Source organism: Megalops cyprinoides, chromosome 15, assembly GCF_013368585.1.
Source record: "Megalops cyprinoides isolate fMegCyp1 chromosome 15, fMegCyp1.pri, whole genome shotgun sequence".
Classification (NCBI taxonomy): domain Eukaryota; kingdom Metazoa; phylum Chordata; class Actinopteri; order Elopiformes; family Megalopidae; genus Megalops; species Megalops cyprinoides.
This window is the reverse complement of record NC_050597.1, coordinates 14801836-14824497: the sequence shown is the minus strand read 5'-3', so window position 1 is coordinate 14824497 and position 22662 is coordinate 14801836. Positions and strand designations below refer to the sequence as shown.

The following is a 22662-nucleotide window of genomic DNA, read 5'->3' as shown; positions in this document are numbered from 1 at the left end:
TTCAGCAAGGCGGTAATGACAAGCTGTCACTGTGATGAAGCGCTTTTATTTGCTCCTCAGCAGTTTTCCGCCAGTTATTCAAATCCCCCCTTTTTCCTGGGGGACACTGGGGGATGCTCGGATGTGCTCCCAGCCGCAAGTATGATGGATCCAGACTGAATTAGGAGCAGGGACATTTACCAAAACATTCTGTTTTCTGTATGACATGCAGATTGGCCAGCACCACCATTGAACTGTAGGCAAGCTCTCAGCCAGGTGGGATATGCTAACAATGAAACTGGGGGATAAGCCAGAGGCATATTCTTTAATATTTACCTCAGATTGAACATTCATTGGTGTCATGTCACGAAATGTGTCACACATATTGCAGTATCAGTTGCAGATTTCAGTTAAGTAAAAGTTATATATACATAATTGGTGCTGTAGTTCATTTAGTAGTTTTCCTAGTAATTAAAATAAATTTTTACCAGACTGTTCAAAATACAATTTGAATATCTTATATGCTGTTCATCTTATTTTAAGTAAGTTATCTCACTTCAGATTTGATTCTATTACCATTTCAGTTGTCTCTTGCTGGTAACCTCACAGATGCAGAAGCTTAATCATATTTACACAGCCTCTAGATTCAATAAATACATAAGAACATTGGCCCCATTTAAAAGGCACTAAAAGCTGTTGCAGTTACCTTACACAGGATGCAACAGGAAATATTCATTATATTACATTACATTATTGGCATTTAGCAGATGCTCTTATCCAGAGGTTATATTCATTGGTTATAGTTTTTGCATATTACCCATTTATACAGCTGGATATTTACTGAGGCAATTCTGGGTTAAGTACCTTGCCAAGGGTACAACAGCAATGTCACTGCGGGGAACCGAACCAGCAAACTTTCAGTTACAAGTCCTGCTCCTTACCACTGTGCTAAATTTCTGTCCCATCCAAAATACTTACTATGGAACTGCACAAATGGAAACCATAACACTCCCCAATAGGGAGTCTCATCTGGGGCCTTCATCATGTACTGTAGTAGCTTTACTGGTAACATTTTCCTTTTTACCTGTGTATTTGTTTATCTCAGTATGTCATTATGTGCAATGCTAGAATAACTATATTACAATGTATTAATATAAATGTCCAGGTTCAAAAACCTTTTCTTCAATATAGTAAGTAGTGTAGTTCTTGAAAATATCAACTTACTAAACATAAGACAACATATACTTAAGATTAAATTTCAGGGACATTTTGTTAGTTTGTTTTAGTTTTTTCTGTCACTCTTGATAGTGAGCTTGTGGGGGTACTGCTCACCCACTGTGTTTTAGTCCCAGTAGGTGTGGCATGACTTTTTACTCCACTGGGCCATGCTGGGAAACTGATTGATGTTTCTTCACTGTATGTGTTGGTTCTTGTTTAGACTCAGCAGAATTGTGTCCACGTTGATCCTGTTCAGCAGATTCTGTACTTTCAGTGCGGATGTTAGTAGGGCTGTGTTGTTAGTAGGTGCTGTGTTGCAGGCGGTGTGTTGCAACAGGATGTCTGCTGATCCATTTGCTTATGCCACAGTCATTTCATCCATGTAGGTATCACCTCTTGGATGACTTTAACTAAATGGTCATGGTGTAGGACTTTATTCCTTCGCTGACCTCGGAGCTCAGACAAGAAGTCCCATGAAGGCAGACAAAAGGACTTTTTCAGTTGTGCTTTCTCACACAGACAGTAAATCTCCTACATGGCAGGGCCTTAGCTTGCAGGTCATTATTCATTTTCTTTTGATGGATTTAAGCTGCACAGATGTGCCAACTGGCAGCGTCATGTGTTTGTTTGAGCCCCTCTTGGCAAAAGCTTATTAATGTTTATTAATATTCATGCAGCCAGTCAGCTTGACCTCCAGGGTCTCCAAGGGAAGTATGAAAGTGTTCCGGTCCTCCTTCCCATCAAATGTTGCAAGCTTAGCCTTAAGCCATTCAAGAGGCTGTGTTGGTCTGGAAGGGGAGCCTGAACTATGTTTCTGCCAAAAGGTATGTCTTGGTGTGTTCATGGGAGAATTATGACTGGGTCTATTACTGTATTTCTGTGTGGTACTTCATGGTTGCAAAGGAAAATCTTGTGTTAAACCACCAACAGGTAAGTTACATTCAGGGAGTCCAAAATGCATACATACTGTTGAATGAATGTATTTTGCAGCAAAGGGCCTTTCAGCAGCTTTCTCAGTGTTAGCTGGGTTCACAGGCTCAGTGTCTGCAGGGTCAATTTTAGCTCTCATAGTGGTGTTTGGCAAAATTCAAGCAGTGCCAAAAACATGAATAATCAACACAACTGTCATGAACTGAAGGAGGGGAAAATGAATATGGTCTAAAAAGAGAAAAGAAAGAAAAAACACTTTGTATCTGTTCAGGGGAAGTGTTTGTATTCTGTCTTTGTTTTAGTCAGTTATGCAATATGTGTCCATAAAAACCCCACTGCAAAGAGCAAGCTGGGGAAAAAAAATCAGGCTTGCTGTCTGTATTACTGCAGCTCTTGGAATGTGTGCCTACTGCTGTTTGTAATATTGTTCCAATTTCACTACAACACTCGCAACACTGATTTCAATCTGTAACAACAGTAATAATTTCACAGTTATGTTTTTGCAAACTCTTTCTGGAAGCTGGCCAAGCATCCCCATATGAAAATAAATGATGCTGTTTTGCCAACAAGTATATTTAATATGCAAATACAATTAATATATATTAATGCAAACCAGAAACATATTGTAGTATACCAGAATGTAAATACTTATTATATTACATATTATAAATGTATTGATAAACTGAAATATAAAATATATCTTTAAAATACATTTTAAATGTATACATTTTTTTGTATGGGCCTGCTCTGCACATGCAGAGACCCCTTCACTGAGCAGATTAGCGGTTTAGTTACGCAGCTAGCCAGTTCACTGGGAAATAACTTGCAAAAACAGAAAAAACTTGAAAATGGCTAGATACGTGGTAGAATGGCTAGCAACAAATTCTCACATCACTAACTTTATGATTCAGGAAAAATGAAAATGCAGGCATTTCTAACACCAGTGCTGTGGTTTCACTTTGGTAATACCTTCTACTAGCACATCTTAAGTTAACAAGCTATCTTGCTAGTTTGCTTATGGTATCAGTTATACTCATTTACAAGACTTACCATGCTCCATTGGAGATGAACGCAAACAAATACTACAAGAAATCTTCAGTTTAGATGGGTAATTCCATATTGTGACAATGATCACCTTTAGATTGCTTAGCTATGGAACAGAGAACCATTAATTTTGTTTCATGCATCAAATGAAATAAGGTGCTGTTAATCTGAAAATCATTGTGACTGAGGTTACTTTGTATAGACAGCCATACACTCATTTTTTTCAGCAGTTTTAATTTCTTTCTATAAAGAATCTTACCTAATCACTACTCTTCAGGTTAATTTGCACCAGTATGATCATCTGAGCTTCTTATTCCTATCAGCCCCCCGAATCTGATTTTATCTTCCCTATGTCTGTGTCTCACATCTACTCACATCAGTGACCCCACAAACCATGTCTTCTCCTTTTACATAAATCTCTCTCCCATATGCCCACAAGATCTAATTCCACCACATCATCCAACAACTTTCTTCACTCACTTCACTCCCCTAAACATATTTTGGAACCCCAGCAGTTTACCACACCCCCTGCCTACTCCGCTTGCTTCCTCATTTTCCACAAGTTCTTCCATGTTGCCCCACACTGATCTTGTCATTTCTTTTCACAGCCTTGTATCTGTAGCCTGCCTATCCCCCTAAATCACATCATTTCGGCTACATATGGAGTTTTGTGAGTCATTCAAATAATAATAGACTCAAACTCTTTTATGCACCTCGAGTTCCAAATTATCACATAGATCATCCATCGCACCAACTCATCAGCCAAAAGTACAACATTTCTGAACTCTCTGGAAGGAATCAGGCATATGTTCAATGAAGGAGAAGCATCTCTCACAGGCAGAGCATGGCAAACTCCAACCAAAACTGTATTGACCAGACCAAAAATTCATTTTTTAATACAGAGAAAATAGGGTCAGCCATTACAGGCAATAATTCCCAATTCTAATCCAGCTCCGTCTCAGACTTCATAATAGCAAATAGCTGTATGGGTACAGGGAATATCATAGCTGTAAACCTTTGTGACCTAAATAATTACTTTCTTATCTTTCTCAACTATAATAATTAATGGTGATTTCAATACTGTTTTAAACTTCAACCTGTAGATCACCGTGGAATAGAACACTCTCACGCATCACATCCAAATCAACTCAATCATCTAGAATCATAAAGCAACATATGAATGATTCAGAACTAAGTGACATATGGCACGTAAATAATCCAGACAGGGAACACTCATACTACTCTCCAATCCATAAAACCTTCTCCCGGATTGACTGCTTTTTGACTAATAACAGCTTACATTCTAGAATATCTGAAGATAATGAGTATCCAATCACAATTTCTGATCATGCACCCGTTTCTGTTTTTGCCATCTGAAATGCCATTTTCACTCTTCCCTACACTAGGACAGTGGATTTACAGATTTTATAAAGGAGCAATGAGAATCCTTAATTAAATGTGGAAATATAACCTAATATTCTTCCAATAAAAAGAAGAAAAAACAATCATAGTCGCAAAATAATCTTGAAGCCAAGAACTAGAGACTGCCTATCCGTGAATCCTAATGGAAAGTAACTCCAAATCTCATGAACTCAACAACATAATCTCCAAGAGCCTTAAACTTTCATCGATGAAATGCAGCAAAATAATTTTGAACTTGGAAATAAAACTGTGAAAAATGAAAAATTCTGTCAAACTAACTGAAGGAAAATACCAAAAAATCTCTTAATGCACATACAAGATAATACAGGAAACATGGAACTCAAAACCATACATGACCCCTGTATATTGTTTTTTATAAATCTTGATCAAACATGACCAGGCGACTAGTACAATAGATGTCAGTGGTTGCTACCCAAACAATCATTTTTCAACATTTTGAGCATCAGATATAACCCCTGTCTCTCAGAATGTTTTTAGAAAATACAAATACCTTTGCTTTGCCACAGTCTATGAGGACAGCATTGATGCTGAAACCAAATAAAGACTCCCTTTCTCTGTTCAAGGTTTTGACCAGTATCTTTTGAAAATAATCAGCAACGCAGGTTTTGCTCTCAATCTTTATTGCCTTGTTGTTTGATAAACAGGTGTTAGAGGATCGTCTTGCTCATGTTTGTGGAGGTGTGCTGTTTAAAGCATACATAATTGACCTACATAGTATTTTTCTCCTCAGAATGAGTCTTGCTTAACAGGATAACAGGATGTTTGATGATAGCAGGATAATTGACCTAGATTTTTGGATATGAAATGGGAAAGCTAACAAAATACATTTAGGTAAATCCATTTTACAGGGTGTTTGCAGGTGGATTTGAGCCGTGTTGTAGTTCTAGGAGAATGAAAAATGTTTGTGTAACCTATGATCAAAGAACAGTGTGTGGTATCACATCAATCCGTGATGGCCTACTGGCTGTGAAGCCTTCTCGCTCTACTTCTTAGCTGAAGTCTTTGAGTGAACTAAATTCCGTCATGCTGTAACTGCCAGTTCACCTAATAATTAGTCAGTGATGTGGCTTTCAGCCTGCTAATGATACAATGGCTTCAGTTAAATTCAGACTTTGAGAGTCTCGCAAATCACTGTTTTGTCTTTTTTAGTTGATTTGTTTGCAGGACAGTTACCCTACACAATATGATCACATTAAATTGACATTGATGATATGGCATCCAACCATCAATATAAAGTGTCAAATGAGTTGATAAATTAAGTGAAGAGACATGTTACACACCAAGCAGATGGTTCACCTGAACGTGGTCTCACTGTTCACTTATAGTAATCATAGAATGGCACAGTTGAGCGGGCACTGCTGTTGTACCCTTGTGCAAGGTAAATTGCTACAGTAAATATGATATAAATGGAAAACAGCATTATGTAATATATGCATTGTAAACAACTGTATAGAGGGTGTTTACAAAGTAAATAATTTATTATACTTGTTATTACTTTGCTGTTATTCAAGTGATGACAGAAATATTTTTTGTCCACTGCCAGCACAGGTCCCAGTTGTCAAAGACAAACCAAAGCATCCGTCTCATTACCAAGGGGGAATAAACTATAAAACACCGACTGCTATATCCACTAGGGCTCTGTCCTCAGCTCCTCCCAGGCAATCTGTCATTCAGAGCAAGCGAAACACAGGGGGAAAAAAAAAGATGTGACTCCCCATCACAAAAATTGCCTGAAAAAGACCAGCACAAATACACCCACACCCCCAACCCCCGCACCGCTCTCCTTCTCGGCGTCCTCACCTCCATTTGTGCAGCGAGTGCTAATTCGCCGATAATTAAGTAATCCTCTGAAATGCCATGTGTCTCCCTAGGCACTGTGGCAAAGCAACAGGGGTCCTATTTTCAGGGCTGGCTCATTTGTATTCCCCCACGGGAAATATCACATAATCAAGCAGACGAGGTATTAAATAATTCCTATGAGCCTCTCGTATGCACTGTGGAAGGAGACTTGTGCCGAATCCACAGTTTCCCGTTGCCACAAGACTGATTGTCTCTATTTGCATCTTTTATAGATAACTTGACCCGTATTAATGAGCCATTCCCGGTGGTTGTGTTTTGGTGAAAGACATGTTTGTGATATTCATTCACCAGGGCATGCTCTTGGGAAGCACAGGTGTTCCAAGGGAGGGGTGCAAACCCTGAGGCTGCTCTCCTAGTGAAGAATCTCTAAACCTTACCAGGGGAAAGTGCTGAGAAATATGACAAACCCTGTATCATGCACCTGGTTGTTTGGGTTTCCCAAGATTATTGGAATGTGTACATAGTTGCCAGTTTCCTGATAAAAATAGGATAGCATTGTGTGTCCATTAACTATGAAAAGTGCTTGAGGGCATAGCTTCTTATGGATTTCACATTTGAAAATGACTGAACATTTGCCTTCTGTACATCTTTATTGTCTCAGCTGGTCACACTGGCACAGCTGCCCTCCAGTTCTAGCCTCCTGGCTGAGCTCTGTTTTCTGCTGAATTAAAGGGCTGCCCCTGGTCAGGGGCCATCTGAAAGTCTATTATTGAGAGTACAGGACCATCCTAGTTAAATGTTCACTACTGTTGACACACCTTACAAAACTCATGGACAACAACAGCAGCAGCTCTGACTGCATCAAGCTTAAGTCTAGAGGCTATTTATATGCTGACAGAGTCTCTGTATGCACATCACTGTCTGTGGTCTTCGTTGGTGACATCTGAGCTGCTCTCACATCTGCTTCAATTAAGTCAAAAGCCCAGTACCAAACTAGTAACTCTACCAGCCATGTTCCTCCTCCCTCCTAATCAAGGGGATGTCCCTCTGCTCTTCTGTGTTATTTATTTTGTTTGTTCAGTCATTTTCACTCTCAGTTCAGTTTTTGTTTGCATCCAGATATGTGCAAGGGGGAAAAAAAATGCTTGTGTTCAAATAAAGCCAATTTAGCTGTGAGTGCAAAAACATTAATGTGTGATAAATTGTTTTATCAGGGAAGACAGCGGAGGTCGCGGACCTTGACAAAAAAAAGTTTGCAGAGTATGTAAGCCTTAAATTGAAAGCTAAGTGATCACAAAAATTAGTCAGAGACTTAAATGAGGGAGGAATAGGAAAATGTGCAGTGAGCCAGCAGAGCAGCAGAGCAGGAAATTCCTCAGACTTGTTCTGTATTGATCATGACCTCTTAGATTGCCTCATTACCAGTGCCTGCACTCTTCATAAATTCACTGTGGACCAGAGCGAGATCGCTCATTGTTAAAATTGGCAGGAAAATCCCCGGATGGCCAGGGTAGGGGTGGAGGTAGGGGGTAGGGGGTTTAACGTCTCAGACCGAAAGTGCGTCCCCATTCCCTCCCCGTATCTCTCATACTCCTGCTGCCTGGCTGCTGATAATTCTGCCACAGACTATAAAATACCCTATTGATTGGATAGAAAGTTGTAAATGTGATTTAAAGGACGTTTTATTAAAAATGTAGCCCCTGCAATGTGTGTGGCCGTTTTTTGCCAAGTCCGACAGAAGGGGAGAAAAAACTGCTTAAATCACGTATATTTGCAGGCAGAGAGGGACCCTCGCAACAGCAGTGCGTGCTTGTGAAAAGTAACGAAGGTCAACTGAAGCAGGGTGCAAAAGTGGAAAATCTACAGGGAAATATATCATCCTCAAGGGATACGGAGATGTTTGCACAGGTCTTGGTGACTAACAATTTAATCTTATCCCTCCAAAATGATATTAGTGTCTTAGATAGCATTGCCAGGAAGACCTTGCAAACTGTTCTGGGTGACCGGGTCTGCCAAATAAATAACATACTTATATGTTTTCTTACATTGTTTGCATCAGTATTGACACTACGGGAGACAGTTCTTTTAGTAACAAATAATTTAAACAAGTAAATATGTTGTTTTTTTAATATTGACAACTCTTCAATAGTATGGTGGTCACTGAAATTAATGAAAATTTTTGTGTAAGCACAGGGCTTAAATGTCTTATGCAGAATTCAGGACAAAGCACATAGTGAATAGATTGAATGTTCTCATCACTCTCAGTCTACCTAGCATGGAGGTTGACAGTCAAGTGCTCAGGAAACATATAGCCTGTGGGTGTTGCGGGCTATACTTTGTCTCTGTCTGAGTGATTTCTATTGATTGTGGTTGTTCCCCTTATTCACAGCTTGATTTGTGAACCTTTTTGTGTCCACTGCTGACCTATTTTCAAACAAAGGTGACAGCAAAGGTCAACATGGCATGGCCATTCCATAAATGCTGCTTGATCAAAGGAAGCAAGAAAGAATGCATTGCTAACTGCCCTGATTTATTTCAGATCATTGGATTAGTGGCTCTTTGAGGTAGACAAGCCACACTACTTGTGAAGATTCTATGCAGCCAACAAAGTCTTCAATGATTTAATTGTTGTTTGATGCTACAAAACATTTTCACCTCATTTTGACTGAAGGACTTACATGAACTGAGACCAGACCTTGAGAGACCATACTGCTGCTTTCAGGAACAGCTCCTCTGTTGTGAAACTACTCATTTCCTTTTGAAATCAGCTCCATGAAACTCCAGTAATACTTCTAATTAAAAGTCAGTTTACTGATTATTAGTGTAGTATTAGTCTTATTACTGCCATCTTGAATCAGATTCGGAAAACAAAGTAGTCAAGAGAAGGGACTTGAGGAACTGAAGAGAGAATTATATAAAAGTGTCCATAGTTTGAGCAATGAGGGTATTACTTTACAATCTGCTTTGGGGACTGTTTTGCCAGAAAGTCCTGAAATGTATGTTAATTTTTTGCAAAGTCTGAGTGAGCTCAGCCATTTATTTAATTCATTTTGCCAGAGGTCTGTTCGCAGTATGGTGATAAAATGTCATCCTCCATATTATTCTGAGTCCCCCCAAAAAAATTGGACAGTAAGTGATCATAAATAAAAGCATGCGGGGTATTTCAGTGATTAAACATAGCTAATTTAGTGCCAATAACTGCTGTTGGTTGATTAGCAGTATACCTGTTCATAAATATTCTATTGCAGATGTTTAAAGACTGATTATCCCCTGTAAGGGTGTCTTGTCTATACTCTATGAAATTATTTCTGGTTCTCCTTATTGTGACAGAATGTTTTGCTGCAGTATGGCTTTTGTTGATGATCTTGCATTTGTAATTAATGAGGGCTTGGGAATTTACTATGACAAGCCCAACAGAACACAACAGAATATTTTCAAATTTTGCCCCAGGTCTGCATCTTGTTGCTCAAAATGCAACTAACACCAATAGTTTATTTTCTAAGTGATGTGTTAAAGAATGGCATTTAGAAATAATGTGGAGAAGAAAAAAAACATTAAGCATGAATAATTTCTATTGTTTTTGTTCTCTTTCTCTCTGTATTGCCATGACTGAATTTCTTACTTTATAATCTGTGTAATTAAGTGTCAAAACATTCATTCTGATGGCTTTCATTAATGTCTGAGGCGATATAAAAGCATGGAGGAAAATTATTCTTGTATGTCACCGAGGGTGCAGTTCAATTAAATTGCAAAACTTTGTTGGCTTTCTCTCTCTCGAATTTATGGAAATTTCTATTTTTTTCCATTGCTTATACTATTCTCTTCTTGCAAAAAGTTTCTGCTAGAATGAGAATGGCTGACAGTACTGAAAACTCAAATGGTTCTATTTGAACCTATCATGAGCATGCTTAGACTGAATCACCTTGTAAGTCTGCTGTTTAATTTTCCATTTTAGACACCACTGTATTTTTCCCATCTTTCAATGGGATGTCTTACCTGGAGCTGCCCTCTCTCACCTCTCTGCTGGAGTATGACGGAGATGCAGACGTCCCATTTTTCCCAGAAGCAGAGGATGTAGTTACACTTTATTTGACCGTGAAATCGAACGCCTCCCAGGGCACCATCCTTTACAGTAAGTACAAGCACCCCTTGCTTTTTTAAAGGCTTATTTAGACACTTTTACTTCCTTTTGCCTGTTGATCCCTGAAACTCCTAAAAGCAGTGCATCTGTGTTTAGACAGTGTCTCTTGTTCCCCATGTGTGTGATTTAGAAGTCAGTTGAGGAGAGGACTAAGGAAAAAAAGCGTGCTATGTTTTTATCTTCAGGGAGGCTAGCAAAGCCACCCACTCGAGTTACTCAATTTTCAAAGTGCTGAACATTTTACTGTCTGTAATGTTCTGTAATACACTTAAAAATTGCAGAATATCAAAAGCTCATTTCCCCAAAATGAAGCCCCTTTATCCTTTTTCAGTTCCACTGGAGCATTCATACAATTTCTGAACCTCTGTGTTGCAATATATGCCCCCCCCCCCCCCCCCCCCACACCCTTTATTACTCTGCTTAAGCAGTGCAAAGTTCCTCATCATGGAACACTGTAAGCACAAAGCTACTTCACATTAGTAAACACACTGTGGAAATAGTACAACACAGTTTTACATTATTTAGCAGATGCTCTTATCCAGAGCAAATTACATAGGTTAGTTTTACGTGTCATACATTTATACAGATGGATATTTACAGAGGAAATTAACTGTTAACTGCCTTGTCCAAGGATACAGTAGCAGTGTCCCAGAGGGAAATCAAACCAGCAACCTTTCAGTTATGAACCCTGCCCCTTACCACTCCCCCACACTGCTGCCCTTGATATTATTGCTTATTTTCTCCTGTACGTCTTTGAAATTGTATATTAATTTGTCTGACTTCTTGATATTGTTTCTGCTGTCTGACCTCTTGGCTTTTATCTCAATTAATGGGTAAATGTTGGTAAGATAAAAAGTCAGCCAACTACAAAAAGTAGTTGCAGCTGGCATTTTGCAATCAAATGTGCAGTTTATCAAATGTCAGTCCACTGTTCTTAATTGTGCAGCACTTTGCAGCATGTAGCAGTTCACAATATATCAATATATTGAAAAAGCTAATCCATTCAGCTCTTTTTGAAAATGTCTGTGATGTTCATTTCCAGTTGTTTCTGCATGAACTATTATCTGTACTTCATTACGTTGTCTACATTGTTTGGGGAGGACATGCCTTTTTCATGCCATTGAATGTAGGAATCTATTTTCACAGCCAGGTTTTATGAAGACACTTTCCATATTTGTAAATATCAATACACTCACATCAACAACTGCTGTGAAGTCTTAGTATTTGATGTGGGGTGGCTTTTTTGGGTAGGCAGATGGGGTTGCATGCGAGAATAGGACAATCCAAATGAACAACAGTGTGGAGTTTGGTAGCACTGTTCTGGCTTTATGTTCTCTGTCTTTAAATATTTCAGCATCTCTTAATGGCTGATCATGTTTCACATTGCATGTTCTGACTGCCATACCCACAGGACTGTGATGCATGTCAGTACTAATTAATTACATTGGATGGGATTGTCCAGAAATGTTATAAGTGCCTCTTAAATGGTTCTTTGTCTCATGACTAGAACAACATCGGTATAACACGTAAAATCAGAACTGAACACCATAGATTTGGGGTGTTTTCAGATATACATCTAGAATTCTAATGGAAATCATTTGCAGACATCTGCGTAAAGAAGGCACTGTGCAGATCCTTATTTTTCATGTATATGATAAAAAATATGAGATGTCAGAAATATTACACTGTGATTCTGCAATGGTTCCATGTGTTTAATTTCAAAGAATGCATCACGTTCCATGTGGACTGCATTTAAATTGGCCATTTCTACCCTCAGAATCTGATGACAACCACAGACTTCTCAACAGGCTTCTCAACCACATGAAATGCTCCTCTTCTCTCAGCTGCAGATAAATGGCAATGTGATGAAGCTGGGTGTATATGGCAGGCCAAATATAATGAAAGGTTATATCACAGATACGTTGACCGGAAATCCAGAACTAGTGTAGGAGTACACACAACCCCTGTGTGCAAACTTCCACTTCGTGTTGCTATCATTACAGATCACTGGCTATCACCACTAGTGAAATCTGGCCAATGCTTGGCCTGTAAAACAATTTCTTCCCACCAACACTGAGGAAAATGCTCTGCCTCCTTAGTCAGTCTGGGATCGGTTTACTGAAACTTAATTCTCAGCCAAGCAAATAAATAAAGTGATCCAACAAATGGAGATTGTATTAGCTTGTACTTCACACCATCAACAGGCAAGGGCCCAGTTTCCTTCACCTGCATGTAAGGAACTACTAAATGGTATCATATGGATGGTGTCGGTCAGTCAGCATCTCTGATAATCCTGTAATGCCCATAAACATTGCATCAAATTCTAAAAGTTCTAAACAGTCAAAAATTTGTAATTGGTAATCCATAGTTTTTGGGACGTAAGTTAAATGGTTGATCAGTATCAAAGAACCCTCGGATTTTCTCGATGTCAATCCCCCATTATGGTGCAAAACATTAATTTAGTGACAAGACCAGCGGTGATGTACAGAAAATTGCAATAAAATGATGGACACAATGCAAGTTAATATGAGGAGAGTGGAAGACATTTTGACAGATGTATCTTTGCCAAGAGCACCAGAAAACAGCAAAATGTAAAACAAGCACTATCTCCATTTGGAAGACTAACTGAACCGGCTGTTTCTGACCAGATAAGATAGTTACTGTCTAAGCATCTATAAATCTGCAAAATACCAAGCAAAAAGTGTAATCAAACAACAGTCTAGGATCAAAATACCAACTCAGTTTTTCAGACAAAAGCATGTTTTCTATTTTATGCTAATGTTTAAATTCCAAAACAGAATCAACTTGTATTCACTAAAACCTTCCTACTTCACCCTCCTTCCTTTATACTCCCCAAAACACACTCAACCCCCCCCCCCCCCCCCCCCCCACACACACACATACACACACACGCACACCTGTGTGTGTCACTAGGGAGGCTTAAATAAGGTCTAAATGAATTCATTGCCTTCAGGAGAGGTCTTGTGGGCTTACTGGAAGCTGTGGTCCAGCCCCAGTCAGCTGGGGAATGGATCCAATATGTCATATCATCCCTCCACTGCCACACCTTTGCTCCCATTACAATTTTGGAAATGACATTAACAATATAGCAACAACCTATAGCAACCTAAGTGTATCAGAATGTAAGATACAGACGTGGAAAATACTTTTAGGGGCACATGAAAACCTTAACTATTTTAGGTATTGCAAAAAGTACCCAGAATGCCATGACTTCAGATAAATGTTTCTAATTAGGACAGGGATGCTCTAAACAAAACCTAAATAAGCATCACCATGTATCTGTAAAACCTGACTTCTAGTGTATAAGTCATGAGTTACATGACGTGACATTTTATTTGTCTATAGAATATACTCACACTCTGTACATACCAAGGATATTTGTGCTTCCTTTCTTTATGTACTTGCAAAGCTAACCAGACACATAGAGTTTGTGTGGAGGAGTTGACTAATGTAACTGTTTTCAGCGGATTGTTCATGGCCTCTGAGCTGATGTATGGAGGGAATTAAAGACTGTTCAAACCTTGCTCTGTCTCACCCACCACTTAAGGTAAAGGAAAGTAAACATCATATCTGCAAACTGTATAAACTGCATAGGCTGTTGCAGTACAAAACATATAAGCAACGGTATACTTTTTAAAAGCATAATGACACTCTCCCACACTTAATCATTTCTAAGTTGACCCTCACTGTCATCTAAGAATCCCAGCCAACCTTGGGTAACAGGGTTAATTCTATTTGCAAACAGACTATGCTACTATATACTGTATTTATCTAATGGCACCCTACAGAAGAACTGGATGCATACTGTGCTGTGTCCCAGTATTCAGGACAGCAACTATTGTGTAGAGATTTTTTAGCAACTTCAGTTATGATACTGAGGCACAGGACAAAGCTCCCAGCAGTGAAAGTCAAGTCAAATGGTCAAGGAATAGGTGAGTGATAAATACGAGGTTAGCCTACCGTAGCTCCACATTCATGTTTAATGCATTGTAATTGAGTATGAAAACATTGGCTGAATCGATTGATCATTCTCAGGTGAACAGTTCCTTTTTGACAGAGGGAATCATAGCCATCTCACAAATGCATCAAGAGCCATATGCACATACTTGCACACATGCACACTCTCACACTGTGCTTCATATGGGAAATCTTGATCATAATGTGTGGTGTCCAATGCTGAATGGCTATAATTAAGAAAATAGTTTCCTATTTTGGGTTCAGTGGAGGATTGTTTTGCATTTACATTTGTGGGCAATGTTATTGTTGTTTTGGTCACTGTGTGTGGGTAATAGGTTCATCACAAGCCGAATATTGGGTGCATTTAGGTGGAGGTTTGGAGGTGAAATTCAATCCAACATTATCAGACAGTTTTGCTCAGTGTTACAGAAATGTTGGTTGATATTTGCAAAGGTCTCTCTAAATGTACTTGGCATTCTCTGAAAGATTGTTTTTCAGAAGAAAGCAAGAAAAGAAAGGAATTAATTCTAAAGGAAAAATGTCAGCCTCATTCACATTGGAAAAGGGGTTTCAGAATCATACAAAGACCTTTAAAAAGATTTTCATTAATATAATCAAGGGGATGAATTAAAGCTTGTATTACCTTTTCATTACTAACTAATTTGATATGTTGCATCTTGTTCCTTTGAAATATAAGCCTATTAGCCAATAGAGCACGAAACAAATTCATATTAATGAAGTTGTTCACCTTCTCCATCTCCCCAGAAGAATCTATGTCAAGAAACCATAGAGTGTTATATTTTTTCCCTGTGGTCCATTTTAAATGATTCTGTGGAGGTATAGTCTGGTATAATCTGGAAGAAGTGAGCACTCACTCTATATATGGATCAGCTCGGTGCACGTCACATTGAAAATGGTATCTCTACAATTGCTGAAGCTACAAGTGATCTGATTTGCTGGCTTGTTGTGAACACTCTTGGAGAGCCAGGGTCTAAAACAGACTCTCCGTGGAAAGCACATGAACAATTGACAGTAGCATCCCAAATACAGCAAGACAATTTTTCAAATTGACTTACTTCATGCTGCTTTTACATGAAGGTCTGTAACATTTACAGAATAACTAAGATTCAATTTATTTACTGCTATTGTTGTTATTTGAAGTGAAATGAGAGGTGCTGTGAGATTGAACTCTCCTTGTGCAGCGCAGTACCCTATCCACACTGCATAATTCAAGGGGCAATTTTCTGGCCTCTCTCAATCTCATGAGGGTATGTTCTTCCCTTATGTTTCGGCAGATAAATGCTGATAACCCATGATGACTGTAATCTGAGGCAAATTCATGCCCAGTTATTGTAAAAAGAGGACAGGAGCTTAAGATAAAAACTGCTGGCACAGTTAAATATCTTTCCTGGATTCTGCGTGAATTGGTTTTCACACTAAGCAGGTGACCATGTGAGATTATAGAACACAAGAACCGAGAGAAGAAACAACAAACTCCAATTCAAAAATAAGACACTAAGACAAATGCCCCAACAGGTGTCAAGGCAAATATGAAATTATGCAGCCTATTCTGATTGAATATGGGTATAACTGAACACATAAATCCCTTCCTACTGAGGGAAAGAAGGTTTTCAGGCTCTTCTCACATTACTTTCTGTAATATGTTAAATCATAGGTTCCTCTATTATCAATCATGTAATCTTCCCGCATAATTCATGTCTTGTAAGTAATTCAGAGGGAAGGTTAATACATTTTCAGAGTCATTTCAGCTTTTACAAAATCATTCAGAGCTGTTGACAATAAAATATTACAGTGCTGCCAAGTAATTAGCATATGTATTTTTAGACTACTTTGGTGGTATTTCATTAGTGCATTTTATCATTTTGCCTGCATTTCTTCCTGTACAAAGCCTTCAACAAGGGTTTTGACTTTGCTGAAGACAGTGAAAATAGGTGTGAATCCTTGCTGTTGCATTGGATTTGGAAACATTAGAGGTTTGTAAGATTCTACAGATTTACAATAGCGCTGGGCAGGAAGAAGTGCATTGATGAATTCTGTAACTCTGTAGTTGTGCTGTTTTTATGATAATGATAATTTATAGTAATGACTTTAATGACTTCATTTGCAAAGCACTTTTTCAGACCCAAGGTTCAAAATGCCTCTCAGTAAGGAAACAAACCAGCACAAAACAAGAGATCAAACTAAATGAGTGTAAATTTAAACAAATGAGTGTTTATACTTGTAAAAAGTGTGACTGTTTGCCTTTCCATAATTTATGAGTTGGTACAGAAAAGCTAAGTCACCCTTAGATACTGACTTGAGGTCTGTAGTTAGTACATACGGGTTTTTTCCTTATAGATATACTCAGGGGCCTGCCCCTGTATGACTGTACCATCATTGTTATGGTTATGCCCACCCCCATGAAAATAATGTCAATACAATAGCTTTCAGTGGATTTTGATCAATATGAAGACATAAAATTGAGAAAGAATACATACACTGCATGTGTAATAACATTTAACAAAATTTTGAATTTGTTTTCAAAATGTTATAAAATATCTTATTTGTAAGATTGTGTAATTTGAAATCCTTTGCAATCTGACACCAAAAATAATGAAAAGAAAAGAGCAAGCATGAGAGAACCATATTCATTGACAATAAAGTAAAGGAGGAAGGAAATAAAACAATTGGTGTAGAAATTAAAGACATTTAATTAAACATTGTGAGATCCATTGTTTTCAAGGAATAAAAAATATTCATAATAAGATCACAGCTTGATAACAAACAGTCAATCCCTATTAAACTTCACGATTTTAAGAGGCTTATCATTATTATTATTATTATTATTATTATTGAAAAGGTGGTGACTTCTTTGTGCAGTTTTTAGAATCACTTGCTGGAAGAACAGCAAAAAACAGCCTTATATTGATAACTGATATTAAGAGCCTGAATTTGAACTGAATGAACTTTGAACTAGTTTTGTCTAAAGTTATAAAAGGTTAAAAGCATCTTGCAGCAAAAAGGCATAAAAATTGGTTGACAGATGAGGAATGTGCAGTGAGTCAAGGTAATCTAGACCGATCTGATTTTACTGTAGGATAAATCTAAGAATGTGCGCCTGATAAGGTTTACATTGTGGGATGTGCTATGAGATTCATTTGCATTCACACGGAGACAGCAGCTGCATTCAGCCTCATCATACTTTCTATGTAAGTGATGTCTCTCCATTTAAAACACTCTTGCTTTAGCTGACCTTAAGCTTGCATGTTTAGGCTTTTTTATTATGATTTCTATAACAGATTTGCTTATGAGTTAAATAATTCAGTATGTAAGGCGCATTGGCATTTTTCAATCTTTATACCTCCTTGCACACTGTTAAGAAACATGCAGTGAACAAACTGGTTAAAGTGTTGGGCCATTGAGTCAGTGTATTGCACTGGATTGTAACTGCTAAAACACTGAAACAGATTTCACATGGTGGCATACCCATTGTTGTGTGCATTTTGTGCATGATGTGAATATGAATATGATACTGTATTTCAGAAACATGATACATGTTTCATCATGCATTGGTAATGACTGGGGCCTTTAATTCTGGTGAATATATTTTCTCCTTGGAGTCAGGATTTTGTATGTAATATGATTATAATACGTAATCATAGGAAAGCTTAGCAGAATTAATTTAACATTCTGCCTAAGGCAGGCAGTCATCATTTGCTCTGTGGTGGCGGTTTGAAACCCATGTGTTGCCACTCACAGATTTTCCAGCCTATCTTGTAGGCCATATCTCTCTTTGTGAATTGCCTACTTTTGACGATGCCTCGACTTCCCATGTGAACAGTGCAAGATTGAAAGGTAGTTTATTTTCTGTGCTCCAGTCTACAGCAAGCAGCAAAGGTAATCTGTCTTTTGCAGTGGTGTTGAATGGAGAGACCTGTTTCAATGGCCTACATTCTACCAGCTTTCAGAGACTGCCAGCCAGGAGACAACATGCCACACATTTTGCTCATCGGCAGAGTCTTACCTCTGACAAACTCCCGCTGTCCTGACTGGCGAATGTTTCTGTGTATGAGGTCTCTGGTTTTCCCTCTCTTCATCTGAAGACTACACTGAGTCAATTAAATATAATATTTTAAATCAGATGTAGAAAATACCACATATACATGAGACATTTAATCTTGCAAAGATGGATGGAGAATATGATTTTCTAATATTCTTTTTTTTTGTGTGTACCAATGGTATGTCTCAAGAGAATAGAAAAACAAATAAAATGCTACTGCATCTTTAATTTCTCACAAATATATAATGAAGTTTCAGTTTCTCATATTGTCTACCATTATGTACTCATTTAAATGGTGCAGATTCCCTTTTACTTTTCCAATCATATGCGGCTGCACTGACTGATGCTATGAGTGGTCTGCACGCTATAATCTGTTTATGAGTATGTGTACATGGAGTGCTGTAACTACAAATTGTAGAAGAATGTGTTTTGCAGGAGGGGAGACATATAAGAAGGTAAACTGTTTAGTGGTATCTCTTTTATGGAACTGTTTATCATGCATAAATAAAAATGTGATTGTGAGTAAAGAAGACCGGGTTAAAAAATGAAAAAACAGCAAGTATGCAAATAGTTGTGGAATGCCCAGAAAATGAGATTGTATAACAATAGCAGATTAATACACTTTTGGTTGATACATAGCACAACTGTTTGATAGGGAGACTGCAGTAAAGAACACAGCTAATAAAAATAAAGCAGAGCTTTTGTGGCACAAGTGTTTGCTATTATTTGTCGCTGCATTATGGGCCATGGCATTTTTGACAGTGCAGAATTACGTCAGGGTGTAAACCAGCCCTAACCTGGCCTTCCTTCATGTTCAAATACCTATCAGCGCTTAGCTATAGTGAAAGGGGGCGTAAGGTCATGCATCACCAATCATGCAGAACCTTCACGTTTCAGGCGTGGGCCCACGCCATTGTCCCTCACAACTCAGCAGCCTCTGCTCCAGGCCTGTGGCTTGTGCTGATAACAGGGATGAAAATGTTCTGCAGAATGTGATGAGAAAGGAAAGGTCATTTCTTCCTGCACACATATAAACTCACAGCAGCACAGGTGCATGCACACACACTCGCATGTACATACACACAAACACATGCCAGCACCTACATGTACTTCTGTATTTTCCTATTTCCTCCTGTCCACAGAAGTACCACATGCAAGTTTGTACACGATTGTGCAAGACTGAGCAATTTATATTTATTCATTTATTATTTTATGTCTTTTTCATCTTAAGCTGTCTTTAGTCTTGTGTTTAGTGGGGTATCTGTAATTAGACCTTAGATCTTTTTGAGTTATTCGTTGATATGCTTGAGTGAGGGGTTTTGTTGTTGTTTCTCAGTCAATTTAGAATTATTTGTCTTGATTGTTCAAGTTATAACATGGTAATCTGGAATTTTTACTTCATATTATTATTGCTAGTATGTAGTTTTTATTAATCTATTTTATTTTACTAGTTTAATCAGCAGTAGTATTATTATATGTAAATTTAATTATATGTAAATTGAATAGCAATAATAATATGTTTAATTTGTGTACATACAGTGCTCTTCAACAAGTTTCTTCACAGCACATGTCATATTACAAGCAAAACAGATTCTATTTGACAATGTTAAATAAATACAATAAGTACATTAATAATTTGGGTTCCCTGCATGTGTTACTAAATATGAAAGTTGAAGTCATGAAATAAATTGGTATAATTTCAGGTTCAATTATCATGAACACAAAACAAAAACAACATAAATAAGTTCTATCAATCATCTCAATTAGCCTTTTGTGTAGAGCCATTTACAGTTAGACACATACAGTATGACAGGGAGTGCACTATTTCCAGAGGGAATCATTTTAAAAAGGGGGGAAAAAAACATGTAAGACTAAATGAGAAAAATGGTTTTGAAAAGTGTGGTGGTACTGATCAGTAGAAGATTCACTGCTAAGTCAGTAAAATAAAACCCATTTTGGTGTCAGTGTGTTTTATCCCTGGTGGGAACCCGTTTTCAGTATGAAGCTGTCTCGGCCATCATTGTGGTTGCTGTGGAACAAGTGGTCCAGGACTGAGTGCATGGGCTTTTGCCAGTGAATCAATGTGACCACTAATTCCTCTGAATTAGCTCCAGCACCTCTGAAGGAAGGCACAAAGGGCCCTCGCAAACAGCAGTTGCCAGATTTACAGTACAATAAAGGGCTTAATCACCATGCACAGCCTCTGCAGTGCTCCGTTGTGTTTGTCCTCGCTGGGGGGGTTCCGTACCACCGCAGAACACTGAGTATTAATCTTCCCTTGTGCTGATGGTGAGGCCGCGCTGCCAATGCTGATGATCCTCCATGTGTTACTGTTCATTTTTACGCAGAAGCAAACCCAGGGCACATTCGCCTATGTCACGTCCCTGGCATCACTCCAGAACAGCATCAGGGAGAAAAGAATGAAGTTTCCCCTCACTGCTATTGCGCTGGAGATGTGTATGAATATGAAAATGCAGGAAGATGAAATTTGATTTGATTTTTTTCCCCCTCTGGATCAGTTTGCTGCCGAGGACAGATATCTCACAGAAGCTGTCTGTAGGAGCCACATCCAGGCATAAAATAAAATAACCCCCTCCTCATGTATCAGGGCCATTATGTGTTCAATAAGCCATGCAATCTGCTTCTGAGACTTTTGAAAACCAGGCTCACTCTTTCCATTTTTCCAAACCCAGTTTAAAAAAGACAGCGTGAGGAAAATGCAGCAGAGGATACAGATTTTGCTGCAGCAGCAGCAGCAGTAGTGATATCATTGTTGTTGTTAATACTACCACTGCTACTGCTACTATAACTACTCTTACTACTACTACTAATTATGTTAAACAGGTGTGAGAGGAATAGTGGAATATTCAAACATGTATGTGTGTAATTAAATAAAAAATAGATGCATGGTTTATGTAATACTGCAGAGTGTTTATTTATGAATGCTTGATTATATTAATATTTTAAACAAGTTTGTGTTCAGTTTTTGTCCGTGTGCCAGAAGATCATGAGGGTAGTTCATAAACAGGTGAACATGGTAAGATTGGTAAAATGGTAACATAATCAAACGGCTGCTCAGATATTTTAATAGAATGAAAACGGAGAGCAGAAAAGTGAGCCAAATGAAAGCCATTGAATTATGTAGAGTGAGTTTGTAAAGTGATTAAAAAAACACTCTGTGAGTCTGAGAATTCTCAGATGACTCATAAGTGATTACTCTCTGGCCAGATAGGCAACCTTTAAATCACCTTTGAAGGAGCAAATGACAGAAATGTTGTTGCTGTGCATAAATAGCGTCGAGGGAGGAAGGAGGACAGGGACGGGGCGTGTCCTTAGAGTTAAAATATGATTGGTGCTGCTCGTCATGTCAAGTTAGCTAAAGTCACCAGGCTTCCACCCTGTCAGATTAGCTGCTTATTTATCTCACCTGCCATAGGCTATCTGACAGTGTTTATCTCCTGTCAGTACCTGTCAAAATCCTCATAAATTCCCTTTATAGATTAGTAAGAAAGAAAAAAGAATGACAACGCATACACTCTGCCGACATGCCTTTCCTGTCATCACCATCTTCGTCTACCCCTCCTCCCTCATACCCACTGCCTTTCTCTTTCCCTCTCTTACTTTATTTCCCTTCCTTCTTTCTCTTGTTTTCTCCTGCTTATTTTTCTTCTTCTTCTTCTATTTAGTTTTCCTGTTCTTTTTTTTATCTTGTTTTACTTCAACTCTCCCTCCTTCTCCCTCTTTTTCTCCTCCCTCTGTTTTTCACTTCATCCTCTCCAGCTTCATCTTATCCGTCTTTATATTATTTCCTGTGTTTAGCACTGACAAATGTAAACTCAAATGTTTGATACAAAATTATTAAGTAATTTTACTTAACATCAGCAAGCAAAGCTAAATTATGTTTGGCAAAGACAAGGAAGCAGGCTGATATTCACAGCTGCAGGTGTTTATCATGTTATCAATTAACAGGGTTCAGCTTGGCCTTGCCCATCTGTAGCCACGCAGGTCCTGCAGCTCACATACTAATCAAGCCTTTAGCTGAGATGAATGTTCAATAAGCACCCGGAAG

General features: G+C 38.4%; 1 protein-coding gene across 1 annotated transcript in view; it reads left to right on the top strand.

Moving 5' to 3' along the window:
• The window catches only part of eys (eyes shut homolog), a 266508-nt gene that overhangs the window by 182825 nt on the left and 61021 nt on the right, over window positions 1-22662 (top strand). The window contains exon 37 of the mRNA XM_036547241.1: window positions 10370-10546. Coding sequence (XP_036403134.1) covers window positions 10370-10546 — 177 coding nt within the window. The remainder of the gene's footprint in view (window positions 1-10369; window positions 10547-22662) is intronic.